The following is a 16,664-nucleotide window of genomic DNA, read 5'->3' on the forward strand; positions in this document are numbered from 1 at the left end:
CTGTGCACTTTTCCCTAAGAGAGCTGGTGCTCATCAAACTTTCATTTCAGCACATTTAAACTCAGGCCACAGGTCTGGTATCTCCTTTCTCAACATTCCATCATGGTATTTCTTTGTTTAAAACATACAGTTTGACTTTAAGAGCATTACAGACCATCAAAGTACATGTTATTGCCAGTAATAGAGAAGACTGATTGTAATGTTTGTGTTCTTTCAGGTATGTTGTGTTGCTAGAAATGCTCCTGTAAGTGTACACTGTCACACCACCTTAAGACTAAACATTCCACCACTCTTTTGACGCGTGACATCAACACAGTTGTGCACGACAGCTTTGTGAGATTACACAATAGTTGTGAATGTTTTGTAAATTAAACAAAAATGCAAGGGTGCACAATTTCACTTTATTGCCACTTGACACAAAGTGCCTTTGTCAACACCGTGAGATATTGAGTGTCAATACAAGGTGACTCTGAGAGCTAAAGGATAAGTTCAGCCAAGATTTTTGCTTATTGTTTACCTTTGTCCATGTAATGATATCCCAACAGCTGGGTTTGGATTTTCAAATGCTTCGATGATAACTACGGATGTCTTAGTGTAGTGTCTACGACTGATACACAAAAGCACAAAGTAGCGAGCATGGTTACGTTATACAATATTGTAAGAGTGCCTGCAGGTCGGGTGCAGTGGTTTTGCCTCTGTTGGGAGATCATTTTACAGTTGTAGTACTCCTGCAAGCTCCATTTGCTCTGTAAACTTTCATTCTACATTTTCATTTTATGTCCCTGTTTGTTAGAGCAGTTTTTAACTTACCTTGCCTCTACTCTGCATGCCTGGATTATTTTTCTTATTTTATTCTAATTTTTTCTTTTTAAGCTTGAAATGTATGTAAGAATAAAATTTGAAAGTCATGTGAAATATTCCATGACATCCACAAAACATGTGAGACTTTTTCTAAAAGTCTGCCTGGGTTAAAGGACAAGTTCACCTTCATAAACATAAGGATTGAGAGAATGTAGCAATATTAGTAGAACACATCATTGAAAGTTTGAGGAAAATCAGACAATCCGTTCAAAAGTTATGCATTTTTGAAGTTTTTTTTTGCAGTACCCGCTGGATGAGAAGACTACTGCAGTGTATGAATAACTTAGATGTCACATGCGTACAACAATATAAGGAAAATATAAAGAGAATTTCACAAAATTCCATCTTTTGAAAAAAGTACACATTCCCCTGACTCGTTACCGATAAATGTTATGGGTAATATTATTCCCCCTGCCTTTAGAAAGAGGCAAGTCAATTGCTCTTTTATTATGCGAAAAAAGTGAAAATATGTTGAATTTTCTTTTATATTTTCTTTATACTGTTGTACGCATATGACTCACAAGCTGTAGCAGTCTCCTCATCCAGCGGTTCCAACACAAAAATTTAAAAAATTCATAACTTTTGCATCGATTGTCCAATTTTCCTCAAACTTTCACTGATGTATTCTACTAATATTGTTGCATTTTCTCAATCCTTATGTTTATGAAGGTGAACTTGTCCTTTAAGAACAATTGATGTACGTAAAATAAATATCAGTGGCTCATGCATTTATGGTTTGTAGATTTGAGATTATCATGCCGATTGTTGCAATACCAGTAAGAACAAATATACATATATTTAAAAATTTATGTTGATAATCTGACACAATGACACTACAAACCATAAATGCATGAGCCAGCAAAACTTTTGCTTCATGGCATTTAAAGGATATTGCATATCATTAGTGCCAACAGTGATTGGGTACAGCATGTTTACACTATCTTCGATGTTTACACATTAATTTCAGCCATGCACTGGTGTTATGACTATATCAAACATCATGTGACCGGGTTTTGTTGCCTCAACTCTCCCTCACGTGTACAGCCATCAGATTCTTGGTCCTTTCCTCGTGGTTGACGTACATAGGGTGTGCTGTCAGCTTGCCAAATCACATTGTCTCGGGGCTCTGATAGGATTTTTTATTTACTTTTTTATTGACTGATTTGCTTGCATTATATTTCCTTTTCATGCTGCTGTAGTCAAGAAAATCATGACCTAACGTTATCGAGAATCATCAAGGAATAATTTTATCCCCTTTCTCACTCACCATCTCGTTGTCTGTCTGTTTGTATGTCTCCCTCTTTTTAAAAAAAAAAAAATTTATTTCTTTTGCATACATACTACACACAGACTTACAAACACACACACACAAACATGCACGCCTGCACTTGCAGGCATCATTTTTGTAGAGCTTTTCACAGTTTAGACCCTAAATGGTTAAATTGTGAGATTACTTGCAGGGGGTTGATTTCTTAATTCATTTCATATCACATACAGGATTAGTTGCCACATTCACAACATGTCTGTCCTCTGTCTGTCTTCACAACACATGACAAAAGAAAGTGTGTTCATACCCCAAGGAGATGGAACATTAGTGTCAACTACTCACAATATGCCACTATGAAAGGTGATTTGTGCATAATGAACCTGTTCAAACTGGTTTCGGACAAGGCGGCAAAGCAGGGGACTTGTCAGAACCGCTCCTGGGCACCTCATTTGAGAAAAGAAAACACCTTTGTCCCTCAATGAGTTTCAATAATTTGCCATCTCGCCTTCTTGTTCCAAAAGAAGCGCCTAGGAGGGTTTTGAAAAGTTGCCTTCTCACCACACACTTCAAATTCCATGGCTCATATTGATCCCTTTGTACAAGAACATCAATGCAATGAGATCAGCGATTTGGTTACCCATCTTAGTAAATGCCATCAAGCAGTCAAAAGGTCACAGTTTTTCAATGCAGTCCATTCACTCTGGTTCCAGGGTATAAATCTCTTTTGATCCCCCAACATCCTCCAAGAGGAGGCAATAAATCTCTGCGCTAAAAAAAATAAACGAAGAGATCCCTTTTCTAATCTTTTTGTGTGCAGAACAAAAGAGGAGATTAATATGGCATTAGGGTACAACAAATATGGTCTTGTTCAAATGTTCATAACAGATTCACAATGAAGACTTTCTGAAATTCAAGTCATTGCATTCTTTTCATCATTTCCCTTTGCACTAATCATCGGAGTCTGGCTGCTTGATTTCAAGGTTTGTATTCCTACCAAATTTTCTATCTGGAGAAAATTTCTTGGACCATTTCTGATGTAGACATAACTTAACCATCACAAGACAAAAAATGGAAAGTGATGTGTACGTCTTGCAATTTAGAGGCAGCAGACAGCACAAAAGTGTGTACAGGTAGTGTTTGGAACAGCCTTAAAAACAAAACGAACCAAAAATTGACAATCCGTAGGTCATATGAACATTTAGTATTAACAGTACAATTGTATAGGGCAATGACTGAAATATGGTAGTCAAAAGTCAATGGCCATAAATGTCTGTATTTGTGAAAACACAACTTTGTGATGCGATGAAGTTGTCCAAACTGGTATGTGTGACTGTGCATCACAAAACCAACAATAAGTCGCACAAAACAGTTTTATGTGAGGACTCAAACTATGTGAAATGGGTCAACCAAGTCGACCTCTATTTTTTTTTTTTTTACATCATCTGAAAGAGCAATTCTTTTTCTACATAATCTTAAGGACTGGAATCACAAAATGAATGAAAAATTAGGTTTTTTACAGTTTTAGTAAAACACTCTTTTTTGTAGAATAGTGTAAGTACGTTTGTCTTTATAGAGGCCCCTTTCCATTTCTTAAAAACCCCTTTCACTCTCTTCACTTTCAACTCTTGATATCTGTTGAAAAGATGATGCTACTACTTTGAAAGTTAGTATAGATCATGAACAGAATGTGCTTATGGAGTGTGCAAAATGTCAGCACAATCTGATAATCCCTTCATTGTGGTTGCTATGGGGTTTTACATCATGTCTTTTGTCCCATTCATTGCACAGAGCACAATTTGGCTGAGATTAAGCACTTGAATTGGCTAACTTCAAAGCCTATTTCCAAGTAAACACTTTTTCAGAGTGTGTACCTTCTTTCTGCCATGCAGATATGTAGGAAAATATGTTTGCATTGAGTTATACATCACTTTAAAGCTTAGAGTCTGCTCTTTCAGTGTGTGCCCTTGAATAAAAAACAAACAAACAAAAAAAAACATGTCTGGTGACTTTTTGTTGGGTTTTGTGATGCAAGGTCACATATTGTAGCATGAAGCGGACTTTAACCTTATCACAATATTCACTTTATACAAAAACCTATAATATGCATGCAGGCATCTCCATTCAATTTCTTTCATCTGCCACACTATCCATTTCAGGGTTTGTTCCTTGTATGTAGGAAGGGACCCTTCAGAGCGAGGGGGGGGGGGAGTGGGAAGGGGGGCTACATCCACCCAACATTTGTGGGGACTGCTTAAAAGAAATGGAGAAAAAAACAAAAACTAACACCCATATTTTCCAAAGGTTCCGTCCTTACATTCTCCACATCTAAAAGCATGGTGAATGTATGTTTGTTTGTTTGTTTGTTCTCTTCTTTGGCAACAGCAGACCAGAAGAGAATGAAGAGACAGAGAGACAGAGAGAGAGAGATTTTCCACAAAAAAGTTCAAATCAAGGGTTTCAAATCAACTTTGAAAACAAGCAAAAAATATGCAGTGTGTGCAGGACAAACCAAAGAAAATCTCTATGTGTGGTGTTTGCTGGGAAAATTTGCTCAAATCTACTTTCTCCAAAGTCCTCACAGTCACATCTTTGTTTTTCCCAGGTTAGATCTATGTGTTATGAATGCCTACAGCAATACTTGTTTCTTGGTATAGAGGTTTAAAAATCGAAGTCTATATTTCTGTTTCTTTTTTTTCCCCCTAGTTCCTGGTCTCCTGGTCTAGTTTGCAAGAATGTCTACATTTCAGCAGGACTAAGTGTAGACAGTAAAAATTAATTGTCAACATTCTTTAAAGTCTATTACCTAACTGCAAGAATAAGCGTGTACCCAGTCCCTCAACTACTGTAAAAGTGAGTATTTTTACGCGAGAAATTTTTTTGTGCTCTACCGAGTAAGATAAAGAGTTCGGTAAATAGAGTGTAGGGTATTTAATTCCATGGATCAAGACATTACATAGTGGTACATATAGCAGGCAAACCTATTCGCATGCTTTTATTTTTGTGCTGGTTTCTGGTTGCACGAAATGCTTGAAAATTTCCACTTTGACAGTAGATGGTTAAAATCAAAGTCATTTTCTGTATCTGGTTCCGAATCACGGTCAAAGAGATGAATTCCTGGGTGGAAGATTTGCTCCAGAAATTCCATCGTGAGCCCAAATGGAGGCTTGCAGAATTTACATCCCCTTCACCCCTAACCCCGAGAAAAAAAAAAGAAAATGTTTTTGATACTCTCTTACAACAGAATCTTTTCTGTTTGTTTGTTTGGTTGTTTTTTGATGGGTCCCCAGAAAGGATAATGAACATAAATATTGATGTACAGTCTTTTTTTTTTTCTTTCTTTCTCCTCTGCTTTTTCTTTTTGATTTTGATTCAAGATTTATGAGGCGATCTACTCGACGCCGGCCTGGGTCTGCGCGAGCTTGATTTGAGAGACACCTCCAGGGGTTGCCTACAAGCAGGGAGATAAAAATGAAAACAACAACATGGGGATATGAGCTAAGTTCTGTATTGGACTCGTTTTCAAAGACAATATTGCAATCATAAAAACAAAAAGCTGTGGGTGTTTTTTTTTTCTGCCATCTAAAAATTCATTTAATGCCTGCTTCACTTCAACCAGCTTGTTCTGTTATTTGCAGAATTACCTAATTCTTCTTCCTTTTTAATATACATATACATGTAACCAGGGAGCTTTCTAGACTTGCTGGAAAAGGAGCCTTATCATAAAGAGTGAATAAAGTGTGTGGTAGGTTATTAATGAACTGAGTACAAACTGTGTGTAATGTTGCAATAAACCTATAAACTTGCCCACACCAATGCAAACATACACACAGAGATAGACATGTAATAAAACTAAGGACACAAATTCTCTCCCCACTCGTCCCACCCAGTTCCCCTTGTGTTTGCAGTCACTGTAGACATTACTTTCATTGTTTCATACTGCCCTCTCTAGTCCAGGACTGTGGACTGCACAACACCAGTTACAGCTTTCACTTCCTACAATCCACACAGCTTTCCCAAACACATTCATCCAGGCTCGGGGGAAACCTGCCCATCACCAGATACATTGTATGACACCGGTCTTGAGTGGCGCAAACAACACACGTCAGGCAACCCTTCACGACACTTGGAGCTTTCACAGAACACAGAACACTGCTGGACTCTAGCATTTGGAGAGTAACATGTACATATTTAATGAGAATAAGAAGTCTTTGTACAATCATTTTACAACATGGAAACTTGTGCCAAGTCTCCATTAAACATCAATACCAACATCTTGACATATGCTTTTGACAGACTCATGCTTTCACCTTGCTCTTCCCAATCTCCTCTCCCCTCCCTCAAACCCCACCATCCCCCTCCCCCCCAAAAAAAAAAAAAAACCAGACTTCACCAATTTCCTTTTGTTCTATATTTATTGCAGATGCATATACAGTGCAACTGCCATTAAAACGCACAATTGTATCTGCTCTTATTTCTTTTAACCCCTCCCTCAAGAAGTCTGCACACAGTGCACAAGCAATTTTACATCAACGCTTCCTGCATATCATTTTGTTTCACAAATATCTCACTTCATCCTCACTAATACTCGACGGAGTATTGGGTCCTCTAACTTATTTTCCTCACAGTAAGGCAACTTAATTTGACTGGATTATTTTCACTGCATCTCCTATACCCTACTCACATCCCCTCACGTAAATATATATCAGGGGCAGGTTCATTGTACCAACACTGCTTTACCAATCATAGACAATGATCAGGAGATGGGGAATATTCATGATTTCTTTCCTCCCCTATTTCATGCCTTAGAAGTCATTTGCAAACAAATACATGAAAGATACTTCTGTTTAAGAAAAAATAAATCAAGTACTGGCTCATCACTGCTATCATTTCGATAGAAAAAAAAATATCATAATTTCGAATCATGAAGTAGGTAGACATCTCTTCAAATCTTTTTTTATGGACTTTACACACTTTCATGATATAATTATGACTCCCTATAAAGAAATAAAAAATAAAAGCACAAACAAATATACACATTTGTACAATATATTAACTAATACTTATTTACTGGGTGATGTACAAACAGAGATAGTGTAACATCCTTCACTTCCTCCACACAAAGATACTCTGCACTTTTATTCATGATGAAACTTCACAGGTTTTTCTTTTCACCGTCTTCATCATGGCGCCAAGAACTTTACCGCCAAAGAGAGGTACATATAATTCATCTCCATTGACATTTGATTCTTCGTTTTTCTTTAATTTTGCATGCAGCTTACCCAAACGAAAATACAAATGACAGAATTGAACCTGGTTTGGACGAAAGCATACCCATTCGTAAAGTATCAGCATTCCGACCAGTGTTTGCAAAATTCGGTCCATTCTCCCCTCCTGGCACGCACCAAAATCGCCGTGCTGTCTCGGCCGTAGACAAGGGGTGGCTGAGGTGGGATACACACATCTACCCTTGCAAACATCCCACACATTGATCAACATGATGGCACGGGCAATAATACAAAGGATTGTTGAAAAAAAAAAAACCAACAACAACTTCTAAATTGCAGCACTTATCAAAGCTGTCCAGTTCTGGGGCCCGTTGCATAAAAGTTACTATTATGATAACATTGCCATCCAATGGTAACTTCCATGGAATTCTCGATTTTGATTGGCTGTTGAGTATTGTTGCCATGGTAGTTACCATTGGATGGCAAAGTTACCACAATAGTAACTTTTATGCAACAGGCCCCTGGACAAACCTCACAGATATCCACAAAATCATTGATCAAGAGCTTCAAAGAATACGGACAACTCAAGCTCATGTGATCAATAAATCTCTTCTTTTGGAGAGGTAGTTCATAAACAAGATAAAAAGGAGGCAATTTTGTCCTCTCTTTTCTTTTTTCTTTTTTTTTTAGGTGACAGATTAAAAAAATAAAAATTCAAAGCTGAATATCCATATTTCCAGAGCAGTATCCTTTCCATACTAGCCTGAAACAATCTTAATTTTCACATTTCATTAATGGCCTTTTGTTTTCTCACCCACTTTTCAACTTGTAAGTCTTCTCACAAGGAAAAAAAAAAGAAGAATCTCTACAATATCCATAGCAACAAATGCAAAATGATTTACGGCTTCCACAGTGTGTCCACTTGCGGAAGTATTCAGCCATTCTGCCATTGTCTGTGCAATCCTTTCTATCACACTTCTATTATATAACTGTTCTCAATGTGTATGAAATCAAATGAAAGAATTCATCATTCAGACAGTTGCTAGAAAAGTCAATGAAGTGACATTGTCAGACCAATTTCGATTACATTACGGGCAACATATTTTCATGCAGGGAAAAGAAAAGAAAAGAAAAAAAAAAAAAAAAACCAAGTGCGACTACCACGACGGTACATACATTTGTACTTTATGTCAATGGATGATTTCTTACATGTTTTGGAATTTCATCACATTCTCTCAGATCAAAAACAGCTTAGAAAGCAATGAGAGTTTAAGAGCATCCTCGACTATCTTGAGCAATTTGTCATCAATTCAAAGTGTTGCATAATCTATAAAATATCCTAATATTTTTTGTTGCTGCTGTTTTTCTGCAGCAGAACATTTTTTAATTGGTGACACCGTCGAAAAAAAGTTGCAGGACTTGATAAGGAATAGCACACTGGCTGTGTTTAAGCAATAGAGGGCGCATGACCACTGTCCTCAATTGCCAGATTGAGATTTGCTCCATTCCAACCATATAGCGAGGTGGGTTGCACATTGGCCATTGGCCACTAAGACATAAATGTCACACGCTAATGAAGACTTAACTGCACTGCATTCGTAGCTCTGTTCAGGGCATATCAAGGACAAGTTGTGGGGAAATTAACCCTCCACAAAGCAGAAGCCTGTTCCTCAAAGCAAGGTTTGAGGAGGACAAATATAATAAGCTTCATCATTTCATTACCAAAACACACAGAAAAACACAGAAAGGGAAAATGATGTCAGAGTCACATTATAAATGAGTCTGGGCTTTGTTATGATGACAAATCTGCCTATGTATGCACACAATGCAGGCAAAGCTACCCAGGAGACCTGCATTTAGACACAACCCTCATATTTCATATACAAATTCTCAGTTTGAAAATTGGTTTCCAAAAGTCACAGAGCAACATCTAACACCTTGTAGTACTTGCATTGCATACATCACATTTAGGAAGGCTACCTATGACTTCACTTTAGAAATGATTCTGTTTGCAAAATGAACATGATTATATTGATATCTCATATATCAGATACATGTATAAAATTACTCCCACACCCATAAGGGAAAAAACAAACAAATAAACAAACAAACAAATAAACAAACAAACAAGTACCCGTACTGAAATATTAGAAAAGATATCAACTGGCTGCATGATTGATATTGACCGAAACTCAATACCGAAATGCGTACTAAATGTGCTTGCAATCATTTTCAGCAAATACCTGCTGCATTACAGACCACAGGATGAATGAACAAAACCTAGCGGGCCGAGTATAATTACATTCTTGGACACATGGAAATATATTCTGACTCCAGCATTACAAATAGGTATCAATTCTCTCTGAGTTTGATCAGATTCATAATGGAAAGTTTTCATACAATGCTGACTGAATTGACAAAGAGAACACTTATACATTGGGGAAAAAAAATGTATGCTTGCACCAAGAGGTATAAAAAATTTGCCCACTGCTCTCATATGAGAGAGCCGCACAATATTGTCTATCATGACAATGCTGTACTTGGATCTCAATTGTACTACTGAAACAAAGAACAAAAATAAGCATAAACTTTATCCAGCCCTACACACCACATTCAATAATTCATTGCTAAGCAAAAATTGTTCGGAAAGAGGAAATCCATTTGACGTGAAATAATATAAAGTAACTATTGATTGCAGTGATTGACATTTGATTACTTTTACCTGTTGAGGACGAGTTCTGGGTATACTCGGGCAGGTGTCTATGGGAAATGTGTGTTGTAGCAAAATCAGTCCGTCTTCAACCGGTTAATAGATTTTTATTGTGGGGCCAAGATCTCAGATTAATTTGTTTGGTTCTGCAGTTCTCTTCATCTATCCATGCTACTGGTGATGAAATTCACATGACTTTTGATAATTGTGATATTGATGATATATGATGACGATAGCATTAGCAGTATGATTATGATCTGATACATTTAATGAATAAACATATGAATATATTGGCTATATCTGAATTTCATCTAATACTGTGTATGCCATATATTTTATGAATCAACACTTGTAGACAATTCCCAAGTGGTTTTGTTCATGACTGAGAATGTCTTGAGTGTCATCCTTTTCCAAGAAGCAGTGTTAGTATTTCCCATTTTGGAGACAATATACATTGTATCAGTGTTACAGGAGGCAATGTGCTGATGTGCTGTGAATGTCTTGATTATTAATCAGTTAACACTAAGTCCCAAAACCATCACAAAAGATATGGCATACACAGTACCCTATGATCAAATTTAGGCACTGTGCAAGTGAAATAAAATCTTTGCATTTACCAGAATCCCATCTTTTAGCTCATTTAACCCTAACCAGGCCGGGCTTTTTGGCCTGTTCTGTGGCCGAGGGAGGGTTGATTCAAACCCCCCTGAGATCTCGGCCGTCGATCGTGCAATTGCCCTGAAAATTGGCACATACATTACTTGTTGCGTAATATCCCAAACTATAAAAAAAATAAAATAATTTTTTTAAATAATTTTTTATATTCTACATTAATTAACATTCGTGAAATCATAAATTTTGCTCTAATTCAGAAAAGAAAGCAAATGGCATCCTAATTTTTGGTGACATTATTCCTTGTAGCATTCCTAACAATGTACTTGAAAAAAAAATCTGGTATCAAAGTTAATTTCCTATGTATTCTATTGTTTTATTAATTTCTTATGTATTTCGTTGTCTTTCGACCTTTTGTTTTTTTCGTATTTTGTCCACAAAAATTATTGCAGAACCAATTTTAAGCATAATTATTCTAAAATTAATTGATTTCAGCCATTGAAAGTGAAAATAATCATATCTTTTTGAATAAGGTGAGAAAACTTTATTTGCCTAGACTTTGTACACAAAATCACGTTTTTGAGCCATTTTCGGTCTGACAAGCATGAATAAAAGGTCATGCAGCGGCGTAACGGTATGTCCGATTTTTGCGAAAATGGTGTCAAAAGAAGTGCGAGACTTGAAAGTAAAAAGTCAGTGAGCACGGCAGAATGGTCGCGGAAAATGTCAAGGGGAGGTTGATTCAACACCCCCCCCCCCCCCCCCCCCCCCCCCCCCCCCCCCGATTGACAGATCACCCTTCATCGACGTAAATAAGCACCAATTATTTAGTGTTTTCGTGGTGGCCATGATGAAAATCATGGGCAGACATGCTCAGGATGGACTCAAACCAACTCTCTAATTTCAATCATGGTTATTACTAAACACTGAGTAATCGGTGCTTATTTACGTCAGTGCAGGGCAATTTGTCAATTAGTTTGCAGCAAAAACAACTAAATGCAAGAATTAATTAATTTGAATAAATGGGAATAAAACAAAAAACAAAAAACAAAACAAAAACAGGAACTTCTGTCAATCAATCTTCCACATAAACTTCATTATCAAAAGATATTACCAGAAACAGGACCACACGGATAAATAAAGCTTCTTGTTCCCTTTAAAAAAAAGAAGTAAGAAAACAAAAATGTTCTGATTTCACATGTACAGCTGGCAGGCATGCTTTACCTCTCGCAGAGATACTCCTGAATATTTCCACCACTACAATTCAAACGTCACAATGAAATACTAATGCTAGAAGCCTCTACTGCAGCTTGTAATGATGATAGTTTTGACAGATTTCAGTCGGAGAAAATACTGTTTTGACAATCAGGCGTGGTAGCCTCCATTGGTCTGCCACACAAACGATTCACCTCAATTTCATGTCTGCTGGAGGCGATTTATATCAAAGAAAATAACCACACAGGTGTTAGGGAATGCCATCAGTTGGTTTTGAGAACCAACTCGCCATAAACTTGACAAAGAGTGGTTATATCTCCCATCAAGCAAATAACTATGACACAAGCAATGCTTCCCCACCCCCCCCCCCCCCCAAAAAAAAATAACAAAAAGAAGAAAAAAAAAAAAACAATCTGGTTCCCAAGGAAGTAGAAACTACAGCAATGGGGTTATATTGTTGCAGAAACTCTACTGCTTCGATGGAGACAAACACTGACCACTTGAAGACTCAACCTTAAACATTCCTAAAGTATGGCATTGCATGATACAACTATGAAAACAATATTAAATCTGGACTGACATAGCAGCATTGCTTACCCATTGATGCCAAATGCTCGAAATGCATCCGTAGTGCATCACTGGTAAAGTGGAATGATAACAGTGACAAAAACACACACAAAACAAAACAAAAAATACCTCCTGCATCTTTCTGGGGCATTAAATACAGAAAACAAGAAATCCTGCCCTGAATATTCATTAAATAATCGAACATCTTTTTAAAATATGTTATTCATCAAAGATGCATGTGCTACATGTTACACTACTAACATGTCAGAAACAAACAAACAAACAAACAAAGATCTCATACAACGTTTGAGTTCCTCATCCCACAATCTGCAGTAGATTTCTATAGTTTCTACCAAGTATGACTCTGTACCGGTAGTCAAGATATTTCACTGAGACAGCTTGGCTTTTTGAAACAATGACTCATAGTGATAGCATTGTCTGAAAACGGAGGCTTAAAAATGAATTGCAGTATCACATTTGCACAAACTTCATAATGGGGTTCTGCAACATATTTGCAGAAATGAAATTAATCATCATATCACATTGTGATATAACAGATGGTTTGATACACTCTTCACTTCATAGTGATGTCAGTGTACAACTTAACATATTCCTGCAAGTGGCCTGCATGTATCGGGACACACAGATGTATTTTCATATCTTCACACAGTGCATAGACTTGTCCAAATCATTGCAACGTGCAGGGATATAATCACTTGTGAACATCTTCACTCCTTAAATAGTCCACTGTCACCTTAATCTCCAAATACCAACACTACTACTAATCTAAAGCACTATGCATAGTGTTGTAACAACCCACAAGCAGCAAACCTCTATCCCCAGCTTCTTTTCCATGTTAGAGGAGCAGAAAATATTCACGTCATGTTGACACTACACAGTCTTCTGAGCACCACAATGATCATCTGTTCGTTTCGTCTTGACACAGGATCACCATTATGTACTAAATCTGACGGAACATCACAGCACAACCAACTACTCGGTTGAAAGCAGATCATTAAACACTATACTGGCACACATTCTGACAGACACATCATATCACTGACAAGTCTATTCCATCATTTCTTATAATCCACCGTACGCCGACTATATCTCAGTGATTCACATACACAGCAATGCCTTAAGACGACACACAACTTCCTTGGCACAAATGTAAGCCGAGTAACCAGAAATGAGTGCTTTTTTTTGTCTCGAGTGCAGTAGCAAACTGAACATACCAAGAAAGAATGGGTGATTGATCACCTATTAATGCTGAAGTGGATGGTGGATCATAGCTAGCAATCTATTTGAACACAACGTGCCAGGTGTGAACAATTGCATCAAGATGGTTATGCCAGATTTAATGTGAAAGATCTTGTATATAAAAAAAAAGAAGCTGAAACTCGTGAAAAAATGTTTAATGTGCATTAAACTGTGTACATTTCAATGCATCTGAGCTGCAAAAATGAAGTGGGTTTTGGGGTAGAGTAAAAACTCTTATATTCTGAACTCTCACACCCCTGTGTGAAAGCACCATAAAACCTCCATTACAGGAACATGTGACGGGAAATCAGAGGAGAACTTGTGCATACAGTGTGGCTCTGTTCTACCCATCTCATTGGGCTTATACTCATCAAAAGGGCTGACTGCATTCAGCACCTCTCTTCTCCGATACACCTGCCTTTTATCTTTTTGTATCCCAGCCCAGCATTCCTAGGGATTTATGACAGTACATCCCAACAAACAAACTGATTCCCAGCAAAAAGAGAGAGTGAGAGCACACTCCACAGTCATTTACTTATTATAAAGATTCTTGCATTACACACCTACAGCACATGGTTAGACAGCGCAGACATTCCCAATACACATAGTTGCCAATGAGCAGGACAGATGAAAGGACGGCTTGGACAAATATCAAATCATATCATATCTCAAGTCATGATATGTACCTACACACAACCCTGTATACACGACTAATCTCCTCACAGCTTACTACCACGACTGATAGTAACAACAGTTTCTGGCACCAAAAAAAAAAAAAAAAAAAATACTTTGAATTTAAAAAAAAGAAAGGATCAAAACAAAATACCAAGCTAGAATCAAGCCTGTTCTGTTTCTAGGGCTAGCACACGAGTGTTGAAATAGATCAGTGTGCCTGAAAACAGAATCAGTGAGCATTCAACTTCCAGACATGAACATTTTGTTTTGCACATTTTTGGGGCACAAAACTGAATTTCATCTTTCTTTCTTTCTTTCTTTTTTTTTCATGAGGAGACAAATTCCTATGGAATGAATAAGGCGTGGAGTGCTAAGATTTACCTGGTTGGCACCAACAGCGCCGAGCCATCCAAACAAGGACTACACAAAGGTTGCCCAGCAAAGCATGGGATTGTCTTCTTGTCCAATCCTCTGGATGCCTTTCCATATAGCAATTTTGTAAAAATTTACAGACAGTGGCGCATTAATATTTACTCACTTATCGTTCTGGTTATGCAGAATTTCTTCCCTTGAATTTCTTCTGAGTGCTGTTTTTAGGTTTAATTTCATTTGAAACCATGAACTCCACCAGCTAACTAGCCAGAAGAAAACGTCAGAAAAGGTGACAGGCACTGCTGTAACATGGATAGCTATGCACTCATCTTTTAGACTACGTCCTGGGCAGGTCATTGGCTAACTGTCCCAACGCCACAGGGGGGAGATGAAACTCGGTAGCTTTTTCAAAAGACTATACGTCTCTTTTCCTATTCTTCACATGCATCACAATTCTGAACATTTTGTCTTTGCTAAAGTGATGCCCTGTAACCTATATATTTTTTCTCTATCTCTCTTTTTTTTTCAAGAGTCCATCCCCTCTCTTTCTCTCACACTCGCTTAATATCTCTTTCTTTCTTAGTATCTCAGGACAGGTAGAAGTAGACCACCGCTAATGATACAGCCACCCCGACCCCAACCCCCATTCCGAGACGTATTAATGACCTTTTCTGTTGCCAGGCCTCGGCTCGCCGCTGCTTGCGTCTCATCTCGTTGATCTTCTCGTTCAGTTTGGCGCTCTTCTCCTCCCGTTCCTCTCGCTTGCGTTTCCGTAGCTCCTGCCCCTCCCTGTCTTGGACTCTGGGTGATGAGATTAGAGACGAAGAAGAAAAAAAAAATGAAAAGGAAATGGTTGTTTTTCATATTTGTTACGTTCTTGAGTAGTGGCTTTGCAGTACTCTACAACAAACAAATACATGTACTTCTCCAGTGCACTCATTCCATTTATGAAATGAGCGTTCCAGTCCAGCTGCCAATTTTTGACAGCACAACTATGCCAATGTTCAGCTTTCATTCAGGTGCTCCTAGAATTGACAGTACCTGGCTCATATGACTGCACAGAAACCTGGAAGGAGGAAGGGAGGGGTTGAGGGTGGGGCAGAGTTTCCACGCGTTGGAATAGGGGTGTTGGAGGAGGTCATGCAGCTGCCTGCTCTTTGCACGTAAAATATGTCAAATAATTTTTATTTCTCCTCAAGGAGACGAGTTTGAAGGCTTTTTTGGCAGCAGGCAGACAGATTTGAGTGTTGTTTTCAATATACACATATTTGGCAAAGAATTACTGTCCAATGTGCAATCTTCTTTCTTTACTGGGTGCCCCTCAGGAATCACCATGAAATGGCTTTAAAAGTGGACAGGGTAAAGCTCTTTCTATCAGTGTTTTCAAGAATGCAGTCAACTTTTAATGCCATAACTGAAACCTTACATGAAACCCCCCCCCCCCCAAAAAAAAAAAAAAAAAAAAATTAGAGGCTTTGAGTTTTTTCTAAATTTCACTGCTGTATAAACATGAGGTGGTGCACCATAACCTTTCGTACTTGATGATAATTTGATATTTAGCAATGACGTCTATATCGTCATATAATCTAAATAACAGTGTTTGTAGGTTGCATCGCTGCATCGGCTCTGATGTCTACACCCCCAGAGTGTCCTCGGAATCCAGATCAATCTGGCAATTAACATCAGCGATGTGACCAAATTCCTTTGACAGAGGAAACCTGGCTGCTGAATGCATTAGCGATATTCCACCCTGGCTCAAACTCGCTCCTTTTTGGACAGAAGTTTGCGTGTCAATTCGTGAGGTTTTTCTTTTTCTGATGAAATCACTCTGTCATAACAGACAAAGCACTACCTTTGTCTCCAATGGAGCCCTGTGAGGCCCATTTTTTTTACAGCTGAA

General features: G+C 38.0%; 1 protein-coding gene across 2 annotated transcripts in view; it reads right to left on the bottom strand.

The window, feature by feature from the left end:
* Nucleotides 1–5,449: 5,449 nt before the first annotated feature.
* LOC139713680 (tyrosine-protein phosphatase non-receptor type 1-like) overlaps nt 5,450–16,664 on the bottom strand; it is a 92,017-nt gene continuing 80,802 nt past the window's right edge. Inside the window, exons 9-10 of one of the 2 annotated variants that reach the window (XM_071625384.1) lie at nt 15,431–15,565; nt 5,450–5,576 (exon numbers count right to left, since the gene is read on the bottom strand). In XM_071625384.1, the coding sequence (XP_071481485.1) occupies nt 5,498–5,576; nt 15,431–15,565 (214 nt within the window). In that variant the 3' untranslated portion in view covers nt 5,450–5,497. Of the gene's footprint in view, nt 5,577–14,645; nt 15,566–16,664 lie in introns of those variants that run through there. The other variant, XM_071625383.1, reaches the window with a different exon arrangement.

This window comes from Diadema antillarum, unplaced genomic scaffold, assembly GCF_040938485.1.
Source record: "Diadema antillarum isolate AM-2024a unplaced genomic scaffold, OU_Dant_1.0 seq00002031_RagTag, whole genome shotgun sequence".
Lineage (NCBI taxonomy): Eukaryota > Metazoa > Echinodermata > Echinoidea > Diadematoida > Diadematidae > Diadema > Diadema antillarum.